We start from the raw sequence: 24,669 nt of genomic DNA, 5'->3' as shown, positions 1-24,669 counted from the left end.
ACTTCCCAAAAAAGTCTTACCTATTTCATCGGGAGCATTTACAGCAAGAAGTCTCCATTCAAACACGCTTTGGAAAAGATCTTAACTGTTCACAATAAAAAAGGACTTAACTCCTTTTACTTTCTCATGAAGAAGAACTTACAAAGGAAACTAGTTGACAATTCCTATATCTTTAGGAAGCAAATAAGTGGATTTGCAAAAAAAAAAAAAAAAATTAATGCTGGCTCTGCACCAGATCTACCCTCAACTTCATCAAGGGGATTGGCTATGCTCAATAGATCTGCAAGATGCCTGCTTACAGATTTCAATAGCCAAAAATATTGCAAATTCCGGAAGTTCATGGTAGACCGCAACCAATACCAATACAAAGGCCTTCCTTTTGGCCTCAAATCTGCACCTCAATCCTTTTCGCAGGAAGTTGAAGATATTCATGCACCCAGATTTAGAAAAGTGGCTGATCAAGATATCTCCTTATCAACCAATCTGCTTACATTAGAAGATTGTTGGCATCACCCTCAATCGATTGTAATTGCATATAAATCATGAAAAATCCATCTCTATCCCTGTACCATTCCTACATCACCTGGGAACAGTTTTGGATATAGTACACAGAAATGTATCTGTCGGAAGAGAGACCATTGTCTATCCTTCAGAAATGTTGAATTCTGAAGAGAACAGTCCATCAAACAGTGAGGCAACTATCCTCTCTGCTAGGATCAATGAAATCTTGCATCTTCCTAGTTCTGAATGCACACCTAAAAATTATACCTCTGCAATACTGAAGGATCAGTGGGGCCAACTTCAAGGGAGATGGAAAGGCATAGTGATCCTAACAACTAATGCAAAGCAATCGCTCAGCTTGAAGTTTTTTTCTCGAATATCCTAAGGGAATGAGGTTCCATTAAGATATCCAAACACAAACTATAGCGACAGATGCCTATAACTAATGGTCTGTGGTGCTGTAAACAGAAATGTGGTATACTGTGGAAACAGATTTTACATTAAGTAATTTACACAGTGAATGTTCAAATTAATCACTGGTGTTTTTTCTAATTTCACTGACCATGCTTTATTCTTACTTGTAGACAAGCATAATAATCTTCACTCTCTGGACTTGTACCTGAGGTGTACATAAGAATTGACGTAACTATACACATATATAACAAAAAAAGTAACCAAAATAGTAGCAGTAGGACAAACCATTGCCTTATGAGTGCATACAAAAAATAATTTTAGGACTAGAAATATAATAACGATAAATGTGACAACTAAAATCTTTCTTCAGTCTTCCAGTTACTTCACACAAGTGTGGCTGTATCCTATATTAATTTCACTGTCCGCAGAGGAGATGGTCCTTACAGAGGTCGCACATGGACAACAGACTTGTCCTCTTTTTAGGTCTCCGCCTGATGTGAGCAGCTCTCGTCCTACGAGGGCTTCTTGGAGTCGATACAGATTCCGAAGCTTTCGGAGGCGGAGTTGAAGCCCTGCTCATCTTCTTCATTGGCTGCCGTCATTCTCCATGCAAAATGCAGGCTCACGATTGAAAAGGAGGCCTCTTAGTCACTCCTTGTTGTCGCCTTGTCTCCTTTTGGCCCCGCTCACTGGGATTGGATCTTATACCAGCAGCAGTGCACACACTCCTTTATTAGTCGGTGTGCACTTTTTCCTTCACATTCTAATTCCTGTAAGAATGCTGGCGCTGCCTGCGCTCCGTATTGTCAGTGTCCTCTCTTGCAGAGGCTGGTGCACCCCCCCCCCCCCCCCCCCCCCGATCCACGCCGAGCCCCAGTGGAAGAACCGGTTCTGTGCACCCAGAAGCGGCAGGAAGGCTCAACACCTCTTCAGGGGAACATCCTGTTGGCACCAAGGAACCCCCAGCCAATAGGGGGGGACAGCATGGTACGAACCCCCCAATGGGGGAGCAGCTGCACGGAGCAGACGAGCAGAAGGGGGGGGATATAAGCCACCGCTCCCCCCAGATAGCTCCTAATTTTCGTGGAGCGGGGGAAGCGGCGCACCTGAATTTCTGGAAGGCGCATTTAACTATACGAGGCGAAGCTGTGCCAAGGGAGACGGTAGGAAAGCCCTGACCAAGAAAACCAATCCTGATGAGGCGAAGCCCGGCAAGGCTAGTTGGAGTTGGAGAACACGAAGAAAGTGAGGAAGGTGCGCCCGCTCACAACCCCCGCTCGAGATTCTCTCCGGCTGTAACCCTCAGGAGGCTGCCTATGGCTGCAGCGAAACTTTTTTGCTGTGGTCCTCTCTGTCTGGTGGCAGTAATAAATTAGCGTATCATGGAACCTCACAGCGAAGCAGGTGGGGGAAGCACAGTAGATTGTCGCAGGAGTTCCACCCGGGAGTGGCGCAGAAAGCCTGCGTTTTCCGGCCTTTTCAAACTTACCCAGGGAACCGTCCACCAGGAATGGTGACCAGCTGCAGGAAACAGAGTGCCAGGAAAGCGAACCATATGATGGTCCATCGCCACCCCCTATTGTACCGCGAACCAGGAAACCGGCACTCTCGTGCGAGCCAAAAGGCGGATGGACAGAAAGCTGCATACGAGGTGTGTATAAAAAAAAAAAAAAAGTGTGTAAGAAATATACAGGTATGCTGTGTTGGAGAAGTTCGCGAGGGGTACAAAGGCAGCGGCGCAGTACAGCCCCGGCTTTAAAAAAAAAAAAAAAACGCCCCGGAAGCTGGGATGCCCTCCACCCAGCCGGCCCGTGAAGGTCGAGGAGCGCCTTATGCTTAGAGCGTGGGCTACAGATAAGGCTGGGTAGTGGATTATTAGCATATTGGTTGGAGAGAAAGTACACCGAGTGGGCGGTATCAGAGTACCAGACGCCATACCTCTGCAAAAAAAACAAAAAAAAAAATGAATGAGAACGGGCGTGAATTCGAGATGATACCGCCCTGTAGAGCAAAGGCCCACGTGTGGGGGAAAAATACGAGCATCCTGTAAGAAGGCAGAACAGGTGTGCACCGAGCTCCAGACTAGCATGTAAGAAAAGGAACCATGCGGGGAAAGGGGTATACGTGAGCGCGAGCCGTGATTTCGCTGTAGGAGCATGCCCGGTAGGAAAGGAATGCACTTGTGGGCAGGCGCTGCGTAATGGAACTTAACAGAGGAGCAGGCACTGTAAATATGCTGTGGGAGAGACTTACCAAACTGAGTGTTAGAGGACCTAGGTACGAGTCTGTAAACGGCGTGGGGCTGCCGGCTCACAAGCGAAGAGGGGCGGGCGTGGCGTAAGGGCCAGAGCCACCGTCTTTGTGACCGATTTCGAGCCTCGGCAAGAGCCTGCGTTTCTGGGAAGAATCTGTTTCTAGGCGATTCGCTGCGCCTACCAATAAAGTAACCTGCCCTTGGGCAATGTAACTCGGGTCGATAAAGAAAAAAGCGCTCCAATAATGTTAGGTTGAAGTCATGCTAGTCAAGTGTATACTTTTGATCATGGTAGCCGTTATCGGCAAACAGAAGCCCGTGCCTTAGGTGTTCAGGATGGTTTTTCATTCTGTTGACGAATGGTTGGGCGGCTAAATTAGGTTCCTTCTACAGGCAGGGAAGGAAAGAGAGCAGTCACAGCACATGGCGCTAAAAATGTAAACAACTCTGGGCGGAGCATCTAAGGATATTTTCCTGGAGTAGATCACAATGTTTATGATCGGCACGATTCTAATGTGGACACATAGCGAAATCGAGACACATGACAGCAAGTGGCCTAAACGGCCAGCGCGTCAACCTCGAAGCAGGGGCACCAGGTTCGAATCTCGGAAGGGACGCCAATGTGATTGGCTCAAGATCACAACAATTTTTTGACGCAGTGAGCACAAGATTTACACACAAAGGGTCGGGTTTCCAAATTTAGTAAGTCGCTTAGGACATTTCCTCGGGCTCGGCAATTTTTGTCAGAGTAATGCTCCAGAAGCGGTCTCGAGCCTGGTCTAAGGGCTCAGCTCACTAATGCGGCTGCTGCAGGGGCCCCAGGGTCACAGGTTCGCACCCCGGTGGGCCTCCCATCCACCCGAGGTCTATAAAAAACGAGCGACATTGTTTTAGGTAGCAACAAAGATTTGTTATTTAGCGCCAAGTATCCGTAGTGGCGAACATGCTTACATTATTACACAGACTGCGCTGAAGTGTGCACGCAATTTCTCGCTCTGAAAGAAGTAATCCGATTACTTCGTTAGATATGCATTACGTGTAACACCTCTTTCAATTTGTTCATGTCCGCCTGTGTGTCTCTTGCTGTCGAGGTTTATTCCTTGCACAATGGGAATGTAGTCCTTCTTTAATAATAGGCTCGACAGGAACACACATCTCAAAAGCAAAGAAGAATCCTGGCCTGTAGCACCTCATTTGAGGCATTCGGAACTTGAGAAGCACCGCTGTCAGGGCTTTTTACTGAGACCAAGCAGTAGATACCAATGCTCAATATGGCGACCTGTTCCGCGTGCGTCCTTTGTGACTGGCTCCGGGCCGAGGGAGAGCAGATGTCTAGGGCTTATGTGCGTCGTATGCTTATGTCAGGGCCGGCTATTGCTATGGGAATCCGGCTGGATACAAAGGACTTTATAAGGGCAGATTTCTACATTCCTCTTTTTATACAAACCAGTGAGGCAGTGGTGCCCGTGGGGTAAAAAATCGTTCAAGGTTAAGGACCCAGCAATGTACCCATTCTGAGGTTGCAGCTGAAATCACTGCGTCCGCAGCCATTAGCCTCACCCTCGCTCGGTGCCTCGACAAGCGGCTCACTGCAAGGTACCGTATTTTAGTTATTCACACTCCCTCAATGCGCGCAGCATTGGCAAAGCTGTGGCAGGCGAATTAGGGAATCAGCGTAATCCCGGATGCGGATGTAGAGAGGTACGAAGTGAGAAAGTTTACGTTATTAAAAAAAACTCAGACCTCTGCAGACCTGGAAGCGCTGCATGCCAATAGGATGTCCGTCAGGTAGAAGGCCCTGGAATAAGCATGAGGAATAACCCAACCCCACCCTTGGGGGGGAGACGCTTGCAGCATGATTGTGTAAACACGGACTTGCCAGAAGGTGGCAGGGGTGAAACTCAATCCGCGTGGCCACTAGATCCAAGCACAGAAGCTTGCCAGCACCAAGGTGCTCATCCCCACCTGGGCAGTCACTTTGCCCCAGGTGCATGCATCCGGGCAGAGGGCCGATCACGACTATCCAATAACCTGTTGCGCCCGGCCCAACAGGAAGCGAATGTTTTAAGTCGACCGGCAACAGCGAGGGGATGGTTACAAGCGGGAAAATTACAAAAAGCAGACGGTGAGTACAGGAGAGCATAAGGCAATCGTGCAACGGCAAATAAAAAAAAAAAAAAAAAAGATAATAAATAAATAAATAAATAATAGAAATGCATACGACATGGCGCGGCCTAATAAGGCCAGAGGAAGGAATCCAGACAGTGGGCAGGTTGAGCACACCATAAACCACAGTCCAGCCTCGACAAGGAGGCTCAAACATCCTGCGATTCTGGGCAAATCACTTAGTCTCCCGGGCCAAAGGTAATGACTGTTGCGCTGGGTGTGAGTGGCCTCGAGCGCAGATCCGGCGCCCACCCCGGTGTGGGTACGGGGGCCGGCCTCACAAATAAGGGAAAAAGCACAGCCGCGCACAAGTATACAAGGCCGGCTCAGAATATGTATGGCGGTTTCGCCTTGGGTTTGCCCTGGTCGCCTAGAGCCATTCGGCCACAACCGAGTCTAGCTGGCGGAAAGAAGGATGAGAGTCAGTGAAGTGCCTTCCGGTGCCGCAATTGCGCATGAAAGCCACAATAATCACGAGGGCTGGGGGGAGCCGCAGGAAGACTTGCGCCTCCCTGCGGCGTGGCGGAAATTGTTACAACGGATGGCTAAGGAGACACACCAACAGGGCGGTGTGGAGAAGTAGGCCACTCATTTTGGGATGCCGCACGGCAGGGTGAGGTGGCCCGGCCAAGGAGGGGAGTAGCAAACGGAGACGGCGCTCGCGGCCCAGACCCGGCCGGACGGCAGAGGCACAAAAAAGGTAGCGAGTTGGGCCTAACTCCTTGGAGAAGCTACCCCTCCCTACACGCAAAGGGCGTGGGTGACCAGCCAAATGGTGGTCCCAGAAGTAACACGACAAAGATGACTACCAAGGACTAACAAAAGAACTGGTTTGGTAGGCGTGCCATCTACGAACTGAATGTACCACGATATGATCTGCACAATATGATGATTGACATGTTTATGACCCAGATATGATTTATGACAATGATGATGACATGTATGATTTATGACCCAGATATGATTTATGACAATGATGATGACATGTATGATTTATGACCCAGATATGATTTATGACTATGGCGATGGCATGTATGAGTTATGACCCAGATATGATGTATGACATGTTTATGACCCAGATATGATTTATGGGATAAGGTGTTATGGTTGCTGCAGTGGCTCTCGCTCACCCCCTCTCCGTCCCTCCCTCCTCCTTGTGCTCAAATAATCCCCACACCGCCGTATTCCAGCTCCGAGTTACACCTCCAGCGCAGGAGCCAGCAGCCCGGTTTCGCATCATCCACTCCTTAACCCCTTCTCCTCCTTGCTTGGTCCACACACGGTACCCCACTCCCAGGCTCCCTGTGGTAGTGGGATTTCTAGAGAGACCGCCGTCTGACATCTCTGCAGAGGGACGGAGCACCCAGACTCCCTCTGATAGCGGGCTGCTGGAGAGGCGGCATGTCAGGCTTTTTCTCACACCAGCAGCTACTGAATGCATGCCCGGATACCTCGAGAGCAACGACGGCGTGCTGGTCTGAGGGACTTTGCTAGTCTGCGCTTTGAGCAACTGCATGCAGGGAGCCCAGAGAGGCTGCTGTCTCATGTTACCTTGTATAGCGGGCTTCTGCAGGGCTCCTGAGACTGCATCCCCACGTTTCCTCCGAAAGGATTATGCTACTTTTCCCACCTGCACACACCCCGTCCCCCACCGTAGCATCCTGCGCATCCGCTGAAGACTGAGTGCACCCAAGCTGGCCATACACCCAAGAAGAGCAGCTTGCACCCCGTGCTCCGCCGTTAAGGGCTCCGTCAGACCCTGTAGGAGGCGTGCAGCATCCCGGGTTCAGGCGTGCTCATAAACCTGCTGCCCAACGGTAAGAAGTCCTGTTTGGGGATCCAAGGCGGGCTGAAGGGGCAGAGGGCATAGCGGTGAATGGGATTTTGAAGACTTCTGTTTGTTTCACAATGTGATGTTATTTATTGAATCAGCAGATATGTCAAGAATGTAATGTACGTTAGGAGTGATTTCCAAGGCTCCATTGTAATGTGTATGTAAATGTATTGGAGCGGAAAGAGCTGTGCAGTATGTAATATCGATGTTTACTCTGAACTGACCTCTTTGTCCCATTTGCGAGGCACATGTACACCAAGAACCTGTATACTACGTACTGTACATAACAGGAGGCACCTGTGTAATCTGAATATCTTGAACGCACCTGCCTGGTGTTAATCATATGAACTTGTATAGTACTTATAATTTATAAATACTAATTTACAGTGACCAAAAGTGCGCGTTTAATCTTTCTGAATCTCAATATGTAATATATATATATGGACCAAAGATACCGGTCTAATCTACATCTACTGTAGAGCCATAGAAAGGTTCTCTACACTTAATATAGAATACACAGCATGGACCCAAGTGTTCTGTATTTTCCCACGGCGGCAATTATTTTATACACTTAAGGGACCTTTGAGATCTATAATATAGCCAATTCACGTACATAGGAGAGACCATGATCTTTAATTAGTTCACCTGAAGATTAGATGTATGTCGAACGTACATATAGTGTCTGATTCATAATATCAAAATGTAATGTACATACCCAGAAGGGCATTCTACTAGTTAAAGGGCAAATGTGAAGACCACTGTAATCTTTATTGCATTTGTATGTTATTGGAACTGTTAAGTGCCAGTGCAATCCATATCAAATGTAGATGCTTGTAATGTGCATCAGTGTAACGTACTTACACAGAGAAGAGCAATAAATCAATATCCAGTTTGTCCATAGAAGAAACGTATGTATTTTAAAATGTTTAGTCTATTCATTAAGTTAAAGCCATTTACTATGCTATACAAAACTATTCGCAAAGCGAATGGCTTTAACTTGATCAAAGGCGAGACCTATTGCATTTTCATTCCTTGTTTTTTTTTTTGTGTCCAACGTTTTACTTCGAGTATTCTAGATTGAGAGACTACTCCAGATGGTAGTGTTGACGCATTTCAGCCCGTTTTAACTGCGCCTCTTCAGGTCATTGGAAGAACAGAAGTACCTATTAAAATAATATATGCCAACTGTAACCTCCTGTAAGGTGCTAAACATTTCCATGGTGCATCCAAAAAGACTTTAAAAAACAGGCATCTGTAGCTCTAGAACATTCGTAGCCGAACATGCCACGTACAGAAAAATGAAAACGTGAAGTGGGGACAAAGCTGACATGCAGTACCATGTGAATAGGGATGGAGCAATTGGCTCTCTATGCACTGTAACAAAATAGTGGAAGTTCAACGAACAGCTAGGTCATGCATATCAACCACTCACGCCATGCATAGAACATAATTGTGATTGTCTAAAGGGTCGGCGTGGCTTGTGGTTTCTGGCACTGTGGGTGTGTGTAACAAGTCTCACCAACACGTGAAGGTTCTTACAGGGGAAGCATTGGATGGGTCAACTGCACAAGTAGGGGCACTTACTGATTATGTCCCGCGGAGGGTACGATAAGAGACGATAAATAGAGCTGGCTTTGCTGTGCCTGGGCTAGGGCCAGCTCCCAAGGCCCTCGAAGGGGTGAGTGGGGTGTGGTGGTGGTTGGAGCAGTCATGTTTGAGGCACGGCACGGTGTACATCTGTGTTTGTTGGCGGAGATGCTGTCTGCCAAGAGGAGCACAGGCACCCTGTTGTGAAAAGTACAAAGCCTAGGGGCCTCTGGGATCTATGGGGCAAGACAACCAAGTCAGAGCGGGCCTGAGCGGTTGTTACCCGCTGTGGGATACAATTATGGGAAGCAGGGCATCTAACTGGAACATGCAGTGCAAGGAGTGCGTGTTCCAAAGGTGAATCTTCATAACTGACTCATTGTTCTTCAGTGTGGCACATGAGGGTCGTCCAGCATGGTGAGTGCCATAACTAGCGACAGCTCAGGGCAGACCATTACCTCTCAGATGCAACTGGGGTTATTTCCAGGCTGTCATCAAGGAAGGAGCATGCAGTAACTAGTGAAAAAAACTGGTGAAATTATACCTGCTGTGATACAAATGGGGCAATCACCCATTGTTTGCTTCTGCCATTTCACTGCCTCACATGTGTTCAGAGTTCCTCGCTAACTTTGCTAATTAGATGCAGAAGGGGATACCATCCGAGTGCATCACTGAGGTACCTGGTGTTGGGAAAGCCTGAGTGTGCGCCTGCACCACATTGATTAAAGCTCTAGTCACGTCTGCTGGATGTGACCCATGTGGCTCAAGGTTTGGGCAAAACAGACAGTGGGATAGGGCGTCTGCTAAATGTGGCTCGTGTGGATCTCTTCAGTGGGTCGAGGCTTGAGCACAACACTGACAGAGGGTTAGCCTAAGAGGGCTAAACTTACTTAAAGCAGGGTGGGAAAAGATCTCTTTGCAGCGATTCTTGTGGAGCGGTGTGTTTAGAACATCCTGCACTTCCCGCAGCAGGCATGTGGAATTCCTATAGCCCGACGCCCAGGACATGTGTATTGGGCCCAGACCCCTTCACACAAACCCTTTGGCTGCCAGTTTGCAGTACCACATTATGGATCAGGGAAGGGCACTCTGTGCAGTTAAGGTAATATTTTTGTCCATATGTTAATGCTGTTCAAACTTGTATTTATGGTTCATTAATTGAAACCCTTTATTATTAGGGTGAGCGCTCTAAGTAAACGTTGTTATCTCTGACTGTGCTACTGCCAGTGGTTTCAGTTTAAAAATGTGTAAACACTTTTTTTTTTTAAGATTAGCAATATGAAGCTATGTATAATGCTCTCAGAATCCTCTCTGATTTGATGCAAATATTTGGAGGAGCTTGAAAGCAAGATTGATTATTCTTTGCTTCTAAAATAAAATGTTCATTAAAAAAAGTGAAATGAGGGGAAAAACATTTTGCTAAACTACTGTAAAATTTCAGGTACCATTTCTTTGCAGCATCATTTAGTAACGTGTTGATGCATGCTAGTATTCCCCAAAAATATTTATATTGGAAAATTAGTGTAACCAGTTTCAATATGATTTATGGGAAACCCAAATAAACAAGCATTGGCAAAGCCAGTAGGTCTGAAATTGGTGTTCAGCTTTTTAGTTTTGTCAATGTGTGAATTGTTTTGGCATGGTTTTTGTAAAACGTCATTGGTGTAACCAAATTAGGAGCCCAATTATTTAAGAAAGTCTCAAAAGTGCACCCATGTATATGTCCTTCATGAAGTGCACCTATACGGCTTTCGTGAATTCTCAAGAATGTACAGACATAGGACAAGAAATAGTACTCCTAGAAAATATCTGTGAACTGCATGTTAACGAGCAAATATGCATGTATAGATTTGCTCATGCGAAAATCTGAGTGTTTGCAAGTTCACTTTCCTTCAACCAGTTTTTTTCACAACTCTTGAAGGTTAAGTCTGCTGTTGTCAGGAGTAAATTTCCAACATTTCTCAGAATGGGGAAAGATAAGAGAAGAGTTGTTCAAAATCCTTAAAACATGCAGTTTAGTAGGATTGCACAGACTTAAAAGGGCATTCTAACCCGGAAACTATTGCTTACCACTACCTTCAGCCCCAGTATGTAGATCTGCAGAAACATGGCAACATAATGGGTTTGCAGGCATTTAAACACTACTATGGTTTGAGCACTGGCCTAATCGGAGAGGCTAGATCAGAGCTATTATATAATGGGATTGCTGCCATAATTTGTCGCCGCACTACATGGCACCAAGGGAACAATTGGATTCTCTTACAGGACAAGTAGATTTATGAACCAACCTGCCCCATGGACAAGTAGATAGTTAACTTCGACACCCCTGCCACAGGGAGGGCTAGTAAAATGCATAAAGCAGAAGACAGAGCACCACAGGGGCTGCGTGTGATCGTTTCGGGCCTCACCACTTAGTTGTGCTCAGAAGTCTGTGCTTGTTGCAGGTCAAGTCGGCGTGTGAGGAGCAGTCCAGTCACATCTGAAAGAGACACTTTAGTGATAGATTCCTTACCTTAGAATATCCCCAGGCGTCAGACTGGATCCGGAAAGTTTTGCTTAGCAGTACCCCTGCGCGACAGTTGGTGGCGTCTTGCGGCTCCGCATCGGTCTCTGGCATCGTCCGCGCCGAGATGACGTCACGGAGGGTACTTAGGCGCAACCCATGCGCGCTGACGTCGGTTCTTTCTTTTTCCGTGCCGAAAGCACAGATCCCGATTGAGTACGTACCTCAGTAATTTTTTGACTATTTTTTGAGACTTTTGTCTCCCCTTGTTTCCTGGTGCACGTAGGGATGCCAGGCTTTAAGTCTTGTGGGTCGTGCCGCCGTAAAATGTCGGTGGCGGACCCCCAAGATGTGTACCTCTACTGCCTGGAGACAGACGACGCCCGGGACTGTCGAGACTGTCGCGCCATGACCCTGGAAGTTGTTGGAGGTCCGGCACTCCTCTCACTGTTGCTCCGGGTCTAGGGGCAATTCGCTGGACCGCCTGCGGGACCCGACCCGTCGCTACTCGGGCTTTAAGTCTTTGCCTTCAGATTCCAGTAAGCACGCCATAAAAAGAAGTCGAAGAAACGTGTTCACTCTGACGTCCCCCCCCCGTCGCTTCCCGGAGGCGGACGAGGGGGACAGGGGCTCTGCCCCTGCAGTTCCTCTGAAGCCGGGGAATCCCGCGGCCTACCCGCTATACCCGGGTCCGTCGGCGACTCCCGAACAGATGCAAAAGTTTCTTGCTGCCATGGACTGCCTTTTTAGGCCCTGGGCTCCCGCTGGCGTGCCTGCGGGCCCGCGGTCCCGTGTTCAGATCCTGTTGGCCCGGCGGCAACGCCAGCCGCGGCGCCACAGGATCCAGGGCCTCCAGCCCTGGCGCCACAAGGTGCAGCACCACTGGCTCCAGCACAGGTGACGCAGTGGGTGCCATTTATCCCACCCCTGCCCCGGTTCTCCGACCATTTCGTTCCGACCTGGGATCCGCATTGGGATACGGGTCTGGCTCGGCTCCGGCTGGTGCCGTTTTCGGCGCCTTTCCCAACGCCGCTTGCCCCCTCTCCGGTTCCAGTCCTGCCACCGCAGCCGGCTCCCTCTACTAGTGGTCCCTCGATCCAAGACAGTTTCTTGGGGAGATCGTCGCTTTCTGGTTGCGGCATCCAAATTATGGAATGTCTTGCCACATTACATTAAGACGTCCTCCTCACTTCTGCAGTTTCGTAAATTACTAAAGACTTGGCTATTTGATCAGTAATTTAAGACAATTTTTATTATGAGCCACTAGGGAAATGAGGGAATCACTCAGCGCCGAGACGCCTACGGGTATTCGCCGCGCTCAACAAATTATAAAAATAAATAAAAAAATAAATAAAATACTCCGGAGCCGGACGAGGACTGGGACGGCTCAGAGGACCCCCTTGTACGGCATGTGACTCCAAGCAGGATTGGGTGGACGACCTTCAAGATGTGGGCGAGCTTGATGTGTCTTCTGACCTGGGGTTTGCCTCTCCTCCACCTACTTTGGAGGAGGGCACTACCTACACAGTGGTGCTGCGTCGGGCTGCGGAGGCTCTCCATCTCGACCTCCCTACGGTGGCCCTTAAGATCAACCTCCTTACGGAGGTGCTCCAGACGGCATCTATGTCGTCGGAGCCGCTGCTCCCTTTCAATGAGGCTCTCACCAAAGTCCTCTTGGGCACTTGGTTGCGGCCTGCCTAGGGGGCACCAGTGGATAAAAACGTCACTAAGCGTCATCGCCCGGCGCCGGTGCCTGTTGATCCTGCCTTCTTGACCACTCACCCCCACGCCTGAGAGCCTGGTCATTCAGGCCTCGACGTCGCAGAGTGCCTTTCCCACTGCTCCGCCGAATAAGGTCTCTAAGAAGCTAGACTAATTTGGCAAGAGGTTGTTCTCCTCAGCCAGCTTGGGGTTGCGGTCGGTTAACACCGCCTGCTTATTGGGCCTTTACTCCCACGCATTGTGGGATTCAGTAGCCGAGGTCTTGCCTCAGTCTTCTGAGGAGGTCCAGGCTGTCCTTTCCCAAGCAATTGCGGAAGGCAAGGATGCGGCGAAGTTTAACGTCAGGTGTGGATTGGACACCGCTGATTCGTTGGGCAGGGCAATTTCCATGACTGGCGTTGCAGTGCCATGCCTGGTTGCAGTCATCTGGGTTCTCGCCAGATATCCAGGGCTCGCTCATGGACACACCCTTTGATGGCTCCCGCTTCTTTGGCAACAAGGCTGACAATGCACTGGAGGGCTTTAAAGACAATCGGGCCACAGCCAAGTCTTTCGGTCTTTCCACAAAGAACCCTGCCACGCCAGGGTTTCGTTCCTTTTGCGGCCAGGGCAAGGGCACCCAAGCACGCTCCTCCAATAAGCCTTTGCAGAACCAGCTTCAGTGGGGCCGTGGATTCCACAGGGGCGGGTCTGGTAACCAGCGCGTGGGTCAGTCCACCTCCACCCCCGCTACTTCCGCCTCTAAGCCTTCCTAATCCAAGCTTCAGGGAGCAGCCCACGCCGGTGGGTGGCAGGGTCCGTCACCACCTACACCACTGGTGCGAAATTACATCGGACAAGTGGATGCTGCAGATAATCTGCCAGGGTTACTCGCTCCCCTTCCAGTCCTCCCCTCCAGCCATGCCACCTCGGTACCACCGCGTGTCGGTGGACCATTTGGCTCTTCTCTGTCAGGACGTCACTGCTCTCCTGGCCAAGGGGGCCATCGAGTGCGTTCCCGGTCAGGAAGTAGGGCGTGGTTGTTATTCCCACTACTTTCTGGTCCCCAAGAAGGACAAGGGGGGGCCTGTGCCCTATCTTGGACCTCCGGGACGTCAATCGCTTCCTTCGGAAGTAGAAGTTCAAGATGCTGACTCTGGCTCAGGTCCTGGCTGCCCTGGACCCTGGAGACTGGATGGTAGCGTTGGACTTGCCCGACGCTTATTCTCACATTGCTGTCCTGCCGGCCCATCTGCGCTACCTGCGGTTCACGGTGGTCCGGGAGCATTTTAGTATGCTGTGCTCCCCATCGGCCTTTCCAGTGCCCCTCGGGTGTTCACGAAGGTGATGGCGGTGGTCGCAGCTCATCTGCGCAGGTCAGGGGTGTCCGTCTTCCCCTACCTAGACGACTGGCTGTGGAAGGCGAGCTCGCCCCAGGCAGTTGTCAACCACCTCCAGACTACGGCCGACCTCCTGCATTTGCTCGGGTTCTCCATCAATGTGCCGAAGTCGCACCTGCGTCCTTCTCAGACGCTCTTTCATCGGAGAGGTTCTGGATTCTGTGCTGTTTTGAGTTTAGCCTCCCGTGCAGCGAGTCCGGCTATGATTCAGGCTATGATTCCGCTCTTTCGGCCTCTATCCCAGGGTTCAGTCAGGATGACCCTCAGGCTTCTGGGCCTGATGGCCTCCTGCATCCTGCTGGTGATGCATGACTGATGGCATAAGCGGGCTCTGCAGTGGGACCTGAAGTTCCAGTGGGCACAGCAACAGGGCAACCTGGTCGATCATGTCCAGATCTCGGAGGGCGCTGCCCGACAGATGCAGATGAGTGGTGGCTCACGAATCGCGGTTGGGTCAGTGGCAGATCCCTCTCCCTTCCCCAACCGGAGCATTACAAAAATAATTACAAAAAAAATCAATCTTTTTGTCTTTTGAAACTGTTTAGGTTTATTACACAAACTTCACAAAATTAACATTCATATGAATTTAACATCAGCATAATTGTGTTGAATCACAACAAATAGCTAGTACAATTCAAACATAATCACAATTGTATGCGGAACATCATTAATAGTTGACTCTTCTCTGTGCCCAATGCATTTCGAGCTCATGGAGCTCTTCATCAGGGGCCTTTGAACTGAAATTAAAAGCGGGATTATTTCAACTCTATGATAACAGGAATTTCAAAGCTTCTCAAGGTACTTGGCAAACTGGTGTATAAAGAAATGTAATGGGAAAGAAGAAAGAACCCTGCACCCACCACTTTGTGTGTCAAACTCAAACAACTCTTGTACTCACTGATCTGTTAAACAGAAAAGTTCAATATCCTGCAACATAAACGGAATCAGTGTAAATCATCCAGAAGTACACCACTGATGACTCTAATGTCGACGGTGGGAGCCTTAGCCACCATCTTACCTTTATGCCAGCTGTAGATTGTTCTACTAAGGAGAACCTTCTTTCAAGAGTCTTCACTCTCTCAGTGACCGCTATTCCAACTGCTGACAACAAATAAAAAAGACCGAACTTACTACCAAAGACAAGAAACAACGCTCACGGTTCTACAAATACCATTCCAACCACCTGCGTATACCGGCAACTCTCTCAACCCTTACCTCCATGGGATGTTAACTTCGTTTCTACGTCTCGCCCTCGCGTTGCACAAAAGCTGCACTGAATGGCAACCACCTCATTCCAAGATCCCGCGCGAGGGCGAGACGTACTTGGTAGTAAGTTGGATCTTTTTTATTTGTTGTCAGCAGTACGAATAGTGGTCACTGAGAACGTGAAGACTCTTAAAAGAAGGTTCTCCTTTATAGAACAATCTACAGCTGGCATAAAGGTAAGATGGTGGCTAAGGCTCCCACCGTCGAAATTAGAGTCCTCAGTGGTGTACTTCTGGATGATTTACACTGATTCCGTTTATGTTGCAGGATATTGAACTTTTCTGTTTAACAGATCAGTGAGTACAAGAGTTGTTTGAGTTTGACACACAAAGTGGTGGGTGATAGGGTTCTTTCTTCTTTCCCATTACATTTCTTTATACACCAGTTTGCCATGTACCCTGAGAAGCTTTGAAATTCCTGTTATCATAGAGTTGAAATAATCCCCGCTTTTAATTTCAGTTCAAAGGCCCCTGATGAAGAGGTCCATGAGCTCGAAATACATTGGGCACAGAGAAGAGTCAACTATTAATGATGTTCCGCATACAATTGTGATTATGTTTAAATTGTACTAGCTATTTGTTGTGATTCAACACAATTATGCTGATGTTAAATTCATATGAATGTTAATTTTGTGAAGTTTGTGTAATAAATCTAAACAGTTTCAAAAGACAAAAAGATTGATTATTTTTTTTGTAATTATTTTTGTAAATATTTGGAGTAAGCAAAGTGCAGTTCTTCTCTTAGAACCACAAGAGCAACAGTGCACTGAGGTTAAGTGTGTGTCACACTTGAGATAGGTTTTCCTTGCAGGCACGGTGAGGACAAACGTGCCACCTCGGTTGCACGCTTATGTTAAAATTTGGAATCTTTAACTTAACTTTAGTGAAATAAGTGAATTATCTCCTATAAATCATAAAAACGGTGTGCTTCTCTTATCCACTAACGCTAACATGGTTCACTTCAAATTCAAGGCTTCTGGTCTCAAAGGAACAGACTTATTACACCAGTCTCCTACAGTTGAACAGTATATCTTGTTGAGAATGCTTTCCTTCCTTCCTTCTTTCCTTCCTTCACAATAAATTCCCTCCTTTTTCTGAAAGGCAATACAACAACCATGCATTACCTCAAAGGACAAGGAGGGATGTGATCCAGACCACTGACCCTGGAAGCACAAACCATCTGGAAAATGGTTAATCCAGAGGGATCTCAGGGTTACGGCAGTCCCATCTGCTAGGTATCGGAAATGTTCAAGCTGATGCTTTGAGCAGATCAATTCAGGAACATCACAAATGAGTATTAAACAACGCCATCCTCCAAGTCCCCTTTTGCAACTAGAGTTTCCCTCCCAAAGACCTCTAAGCAAACGGAGAAAATATTAAATGCCGTGACTGTCTCGAGGTTTTTGTCAACCAGGCGTGTTGGGGAAAGCCCTGCCAACCAACTGATCAGGCACATTTCTTTACGCCTTTCCTTCAGTTCCCCTATTGCCAACTGTGATTTTCAAACTGACCTAAGTGAAAGCTAGAATGATAATCATTTTTCTCTATTGCCTCCTCATTGGGTGGTTTATTGATCTCATCCACCTCTAAGAGGTACCACAGAGGAGGCTGCCTTGCAGCCGGATCGATTTCACAAGTTCAGATGCCAGATTCTGCATCCCATCCTTCAAATCATTAAATTTGCCTGCCCGACTTCAATATAGTAATTTAAACCACTCTGGTAGAGTCTCTGCTTCTGGTTTTCTCAGAGCAACTTTGATTCTATCACCTGCCAAGAAGAGACGGTTCTTCCACACCTGCTTCATTTGATGAAAGCAAAGTTGCAATTTTCTTCCATTAAAATACACCTTGCAGCCTACCGAAAATCTAATTTACAAACTTCTTTTAAAGTCCATGTAATCCATGAGTTCCAAGAAGGGATTAAGAAACTCTGTCCTATCTGAGCATCATCAGCTCCCTGGGGTTTGCATATTGTTCTTTCCTTTCTCGAGCCTATACATAAGGCTTCCCTTCAACATCTGTTTTGGAAAGCTTTCTTTCTAGTCGCTAAAACCTCTGCTCGTAAAGTTGGTGAAACTCCGGTCTGTTGTTGTCACAAACCTTACACAGGGTTGCACAGTAATAAGGTAGTTATGGGGACTCACTCTAGATCCCTTCCTACAGTGGTTTCGGATTTCTATGTCAGTCAGGGTATTACTTTGCCTACATTCTTAGAAAACCTGCAGACGTCCCTCCACTCTTGATGTGAGGATGATGCTAAAATTGTATCTGATCTAGACTGAGGACTATTTGTAAACTATGTTCCTATATGAACCGGTGTTGCCAAATCAATCAGGGAATTGTGAAGCATGCTACTCACCCGAGCGAGTCTCAAAGCGCTGGGGGCAGAGGGTGCAGCTCTGAGTTAGCCAAAAAGCCAGGTCTTGAGGCTCTTCCTGAAGACATGCAGAGTAGGGGAGCGTCTGCTGTTGACCGGGAGCTCATTCCATGTCTTGGCCACTACGTAGGAGAAGGCTCTTCCACCTGCTTTGGTTCCGTGGATGCGTGGGATTTTTACTAGGGCGAGGTCGGTGGAGCGGAGGTTTCTTTTGGGGACGTGGAAGGAGGCTCTTTCATTGAGGTATTTGGGTCTGGTGTTGTGGGGAGATTTGTAGGCTTGGGTGAGTAGCTTTTAGGTAACTCATCTCGCGAGTAGCCAGTGGAGGTCTCGCAGGTGTTGGGCGATGTGCTCATGTCGTGGGATGCCAAGGACGAGTCTGGCCAAGGGGTTCTGGATGGTCTGGAATTTGTGTACAAGGGATTTGTTGATTCCAGCGTAGAGGGCATTTCAGTAGTCCAGTCTGCTAGTTATGAGTGTGTGAGTGATATTCTTTCTGGCTTCGGGTGGATCCACATAAAAGACTTGCGGAGGGTATGCAAGCAGGTGGAGGCAATGGCGTTAATCTGGCGGGTCATGGTGAGGGCAGAGTCCAGTATGATGCAGAGGTTCTGGGCGTGGTCCATGGGGGTGGGAGGTTGCTGAGGGCAGTGGGCCACCAGGTGTTGTCCCAAGCTGAGGGGGTGGGGCCAAGGACGCGGGCTTCTGTTTTTGTCTAGTTGATCTTCAGACAGCCGTTGCCCATCCAGGCTGCAACGTCTTTCATTCGTTCCTGGAAGCGGAGTCTGGAGGCTTAGGGGTCTTTTGTAAGGGAGAGGATGAGCTGGGTGTCGTCGGCGTAGGATACTATGCTGAGTCCATGCTGTCTGACGGTGGCAAGGGGGGCCATGTAGATGTTGAAGTGCGTGGGCTGAGCGATCCTTGGGGTACTCAGCAGTTGATTGTGGGTTCGGAGAGGAGTGGGGGAGAGTCTGACTCTTTGGGTTCTGCTAGTGAGCAAGGAGCGGAGCCAGTCGAGGGCGGTTTCTTCAATTGCTAGCATCGTGGAGTCTGGCTGCGAGAGTGCGGTGATAGACTGTCGAAGGCAGCGGATAGGTCTAGTAGGATGAGGGCTGCGGTGTGGCCCTGGTTCAGGAGCTTGCGGATGTCGGCAGCGGCGAGGAGGGTGGTCTCGGTGCTGTGGTTTCTGTGGAGTCCGGATTGGGGTGAGTTGAGGATTGTGTTTTCTTCTATGAAGTTTGTCAGCTGGGCGTTGACTATCTTATCTCCGTGACTTTGGCTGCGAAGGGAGGGCGATAGATGGGTTGGTAGTTTTTCAGGTCTGTTGGTACTGCAGACGGTTTCTAGAGGCGGACTTGACTTCTGCGTGTTTCCAGTTAGGGAATGTGCGGGATTCAATGGTAGCATTGATGGTAAGTCGTAACTCTTGTGCTATGGCGGCGGCGGTCTGTGGAAGATGTGTGGCGCGCAGGGGTCCGTGGGGGCTCCTGAGTGAGTGCTCTTAATGGTCGTGGTGATAACTTCGGTGGTGAACAGGGTCCAGGTGGTTATGGTGGGCTGGCTGTCGTTACCGGAGGAAAGGGTGGTTTCTGGAGTCTGTTCGCTGAACAATCCTAAACTAGATGGGTTGTCTCTTGAATAATTCGGTTACCACCAAGCTAGCAAAGCCTTTGCTAGAATCCCAAAAGTCCATTTGACCCGAGGTAAAGCATCTTTTGCTGCATTACTTAGAAATATTCCAGTCTCTGACATCTGCAAGGCAGCAACTTGGAGATCTGCTCACATCTTTACAAGACACTGTTGTCTTGATTCAGATTCTAAAGCAAATTCCCAAGTAGGGCAGGTTTCTTAGAAAAATCTCTTCACGTAAATATCATACCTTGTTTATCTTCTCCCTCACTACTTGGGGTATGTGCTAGCTATTCTATTCAGTGCTTATGATTATCAATGGATTTTCCCTGAGAAAGAGAAGTGGTTGAAATCCTAGGTCACTCTCGGGGGGAGGAGGGGCAGGGGGAAATCGCCATTGAAATGGTAAGCAACCCTTCCACCTCCTAAATGGAAGAGATAACGTTTTGTTAATGCCTTCCAGTTAGTTACTGCCTCAGAAAGAATTGAGTCAACTGCCACCTCCAAGGCATGATGGGTCACTGTAGGTCAATTGCCCTTCCAGGTGCAGTGTTCAATTGTCTCACATTGCTGCAGCCTTTACAGTTATATTGATATTTTCCTATCATTCACTTTAAAAAAGAATAAAAAGGGTTTGTGTAGATCTTTTAAATGTCACTTTTCATATATTTCACAACTTTGGAAGGCTTTTTTTCTTTCGTCTTTTAAATCTTTTGAAGTAAATTATTGGAACTGGCAATATACGCTGTCTTAAATTTACAAAAAAACACATAAGGCCGGTTTTCGTGCAGTGGGCTACGTCCGCGCCACGCTGCGAGACCGCCAAACCCGTAGTCAGACCGCCCGACTCGAATCCAGGTCGGGCGTTCCTATTGCAGAGGTCCCATGGCAGTGCATATCTAAGGCGCATAGGTGTGCCTTAGGCATGCATCACCGTGAGACTGTCGCAGCCGTTTCTGCATGGAAAGAAATTCACAATGTCGTGCATTCCTTTCCGTGCAGAAATAGGGGGTGCATGAATACAGGGGAGCACAACATGTGTCCCCCATGCCTGCACCCCCATGCAGATGTGTCCAGTGGCCCTGTTAGGCCCCCTATGTTTTCTCACCACTACCCTTTTCTTGGTAGGCTCACCGCCAGCATATTGCATCCTCAGACCGCTACACCAACACAGCCGGATCAAGGATCCCGGTGGTAGCAGCAGTCTAGTGGCGGTCCAACTGCTGTACTCTTAATACAGTGGGTGGACCGCCAGTCTAGCAGTCCGCCGACCGCCACACGACTACAGCTGTCCAATGTACTGCCATGATCGGTAATTATGCCCTTCGTTTTTGGCATATTTACCTCCTAGCTTCAAAAATGTTATCTTTCTTACATAAAGTGTGACTAAAAGAAGCGCTCCAGGGTCCCCACATGTGGGCAGGACTATTCAGTTCTTATGATTTCAATGGAGATTCCTCTGGAAGAGAATTAATATTACAGGTAAGAAACCATTCCTTTCCTTCCTAGCATTTCTCTCCCCGCTGCGCACCGCTTATTACAACCAATGTGCTTTTTTTCTGATCCAAAAGGTTATGGACTTTCCTGAGAAAACACAATTTACTTCCCTATCCCAAGTTGTTACCTTCCTAAGTGTCGCACTGGCAGGAAGGTTGAAGAAAAGTGCTTTGTGACAACTGTGCCATTACCCTTTTCAAAAGTACAGCCGCTGGCATGTACCAGAAATCCCTACCTGACAAGTTTTTCAGTTTGTACGGTCATGAAAAGACACCATCTTTTACATTTGAGAAATCCGCCAACTGCTAAAATGTCTTCAGTAGTATTTTCCAAGGGTCTTTACTTCTTTTTCGGGTTCTTGAAAGTAAGTGGTTGCAACTACTTTTTCCTAGGAATGTTTTATTGGTAAAGTTGAATGTGTTTTGAGGCCGAGCTTTATTGCACAGCTGCAGCACAACAGAAGAAATGTTTATTGCTTGCGTTACAAACCTTTGACCCAACCAACAAGCATTATTTCCCTTATGGTTGTCTGACTCAACAAAATAAAGTTTGAGTGTAACTTTTTTTTTTGCCTTGTACAACTTATATTTTCCCCAGACTAAACTGCTTTGTAAGTCAAGTTATCATTGTACCTCCTCCATCCTACCAGTCTGAATTAAAATTTGGGTTTTGAAATTGCTAACATTCTCCCTTCAAGACTGCAAGTTCTTAAATAATAAGGGGAAAAATCTCGGTTACACGCTCAAATGCTATCTGGGCCAGTAAAATGCATCTCCAGAGCATTTTATCAATGGCTTCAATTTTTGTTTTGAGTTGATTTTTGTTGTTTTCGTTTCTCTTTCCTTTACTTGCCTTTGACTGCAGGGTTCATCCAAGTATTGCTGTTTTCAATATTTAGTGTTCATTTTTGTGCTTGGCAGGTAACAACAAATGCTGTGTTATCTGGTCACTTACAATTCTTGCAATACATGGAATCTTAATCTGAATTCTTAACGCATCATCTAAATTATTCTATAATCCACTTCGCAGTTGCTCAATACTGATTTTTCTTTTCTGCATGTCCATAGGGAAAAGTTAGTATATGAGAAAATAGGTATCCATAAACCCATTAATATATATGTAGCAGTTATAAGAAAATGTGCTGGAATATTTCTGAATTATTTGAACTCTTTCAAAATTCTCTTAACATTTTTTCTTGTCTTCCTATTTCACACTTAGCCTTTGAAAACGCTTTCAGAAGAACGCCCACTGCCAAATATCTTCAATCTCTACACGGTGTTAACTGTACTTTTACAGTTTCTTGTTCACTTCGGAAGCCTGGTTTGCTTGTATCGTAAGGCACAGGAACTCAGTGTCCCTAAGTAAGTAGTTTATATTTTTGCTGTTTGTATTTGTACAATGGTAGGTGGAGAATGTGTAGCCCATGCTGTAGACAAATATATGAAGACTGATTAAAATTATGAATACCACCCACACCTCACTTTATTTCCTTATTGTACCATCTCTAAGGTAGTCACCCGTGAAATGAACATCCACATCACCTAAGAAATCCAAATTGTCAAACTGTATTACCTCTTAAAAATGAACCTAGATTAAATAGTTGCTTTCTACTTCACTCTATGGTGGTTTGAAGATTAATTTTTGGTGCTAAGTAAAGGAACTTCGTGCCGTTTGGTGATTTTTTTAACACCATTTATGGGAGAAGTTGCTTCCAACCAAATGCATTTTTACAAGAGGCTTTTCTTGCAAAAAAATGTGAGAATTCTACTTTGCAGATTACCTCCATCTATTTGTAATTTTTAAACCCTTTCAACCTGCGAAAGAAAAAACATAAGACACCCACTTACACTTCAATCTACATATTTTGTTCTGTGTAACATTCATCGAAAGATGGGTGCATATTTTTGCTTGACCAAGATGTTTTGTTTGACTTTGTGTAACTTTGATGAAGAACTAGAAATAAAGTGTTTTCTGTGCATAAAGTGCCATTACTAGTGTCTGATTATCATCTTAATTTGGTGCACAAAATGTGCTAACATCAGAGTTTTGTCAAATAGTAATTAATGTGACAATCAATTCTGCAAGATTACATGCTGAATTATTTCTCTTTCGTTTTTGAAGGAAGGACGATTTTGTGGATTTGTATAAGGAGTTTGAGCCAAGCCTTGTAAACAGCACAGTGTACATCATGTCTATGGCTATGCAGATGGCCACATTTGCAATTAACTACAAGGTAAAGAATGCACAAACCAATTACATTGCATATATATCTGATTTTTATGTGAATAATATTGTTTCTAATTGATAGTTCTACCTGTTAGATTCCTCACCTCCTCATCTTTTGAATATCCCAGGCTTCAATCTTGTTCTGTAAACATTTCTATAGCTCTTCCACATCTGTAGGGGCTGCTGGCTCCACATCAGTGCTAAAAACAAAGACATTTTAAAATCCCTGGAGCCATAAAGCACTCACAGCGGCGCCATGTCAGTTCACTTTTTATCATGCTTAAAATGCATGGCCTAAGCTTGCGCTTCAGTCTTCTTGTTAGGAATGTAATGTTTTTTCTTCAAGATTTTCCTCCAAATGTTCTTCTCTGCAATATGTCTCCCTGTTACAAAATGGGGTCTCTAGTTGGCAGAGGTATGCCCCTTGTCCAAGTAGGGACCCTTCCGTCTAATCTGGACAAGGGAGTTACACACTTTAGATAACCTCTGCTCTCCCACTTGGTAGCTTGACACGAGGAAACTTGCATATCCAAAGGCAATGCGTAGAGTATTTGCACCCAAGCGCACTAACACAGTAAAAACACTACAAATAGACACCACACCAGTTAAAAAGAAATAAAGTATCTTTATCTAAACCAAGGAAGACCAAAACGACAAACATCCACAGTTCAAAATGACTTTTAAAAGATTTCAAGCAACTCTGTCCATAGAAATATCTGGATGTATGATTCTACACAATGTATCTGTAGGTGCATCAGAATTCACTAGTCCAAACAGCTGCAAAGGAGGGAAGCGGCGAAAAACACAGTAATGTGTCAGTTCCGGAGTCCTTGGAGCGACGATGCAACAGTTCTTCTGCACGCAGGTGAAGCGATGCATCAAATTCGGGCTGTAAGAGGAAGTGATGTGTAGATTCCAAGATGGCTGTGGTCTGTGGGTGATGCATCAGAAAACTTGTCACACAGGTGCGATGCATGGAAATCCGGGACATACTGGAGGTCGATGCGGTAGCAAACTAGCGCTGGGACGATTTCTTCAGCCGCGGGGCCACTTTGCATCGATTCGTTCAGCCGCAGAACAGCGCCTGCGTCTGAGTCGGTCAGGTGATATCCAGCTTTGGAGGTCTGTGCACTGGACTCTGCGTGGGGTGGATTTTTCTGCCGCTGGCAAGCACTGCACCGATTCTTCAGCCGTACAGCAGCGGGAGTGGAAATTTCTCCTGCTCTGCAGTGCTGTCATATAATACAAGCAATGGAAGGACGATGCATCAATTTACTTTGTTTCTTCAAGCTCTTTCAGCTCCCAGCAACAGGAA

At 47.0% G+C, this 24,669-nt stretch overlaps 1 protein-coding gene across 1 annotated transcript in view; it reads left to right on the top strand.

Moving 5' to 3' along the window:
• ATP13A1 (ATPase 13A1) overlaps positions 1-24,669 on the top strand; it is a 446,812-nt gene that overhangs the window by 376,160 nt on the left and 45,983 nt on the right. The window contains exons 23-24 of the mRNA XM_086961461.1: positions 22,347-22,489; positions 23,250-23,361. Of these exons, the coding sequence (XP_086817587.1) occupies positions 22,347-22,489; positions 23,250-23,361 (255 nt within the window). The remainder of the gene's footprint in view (positions 1-22,346; positions 22,490-23,249; positions 23,362-24,669) is intronic.

Source organism: Lissotriton vulgaris, chromosome 1_1 (assembly GCF_964263255.1).
Source record: "Lissotriton vulgaris chromosome 1_1, aLisVul1.2, whole genome shotgun sequence".
NCBI lineage: Eukaryota > Metazoa > Chordata > Amphibia > Caudata > Salamandridae > Lissotriton > Lissotriton vulgaris.
This window is presented reverse-complemented; position numbering and strand designations above follow the sequence as displayed.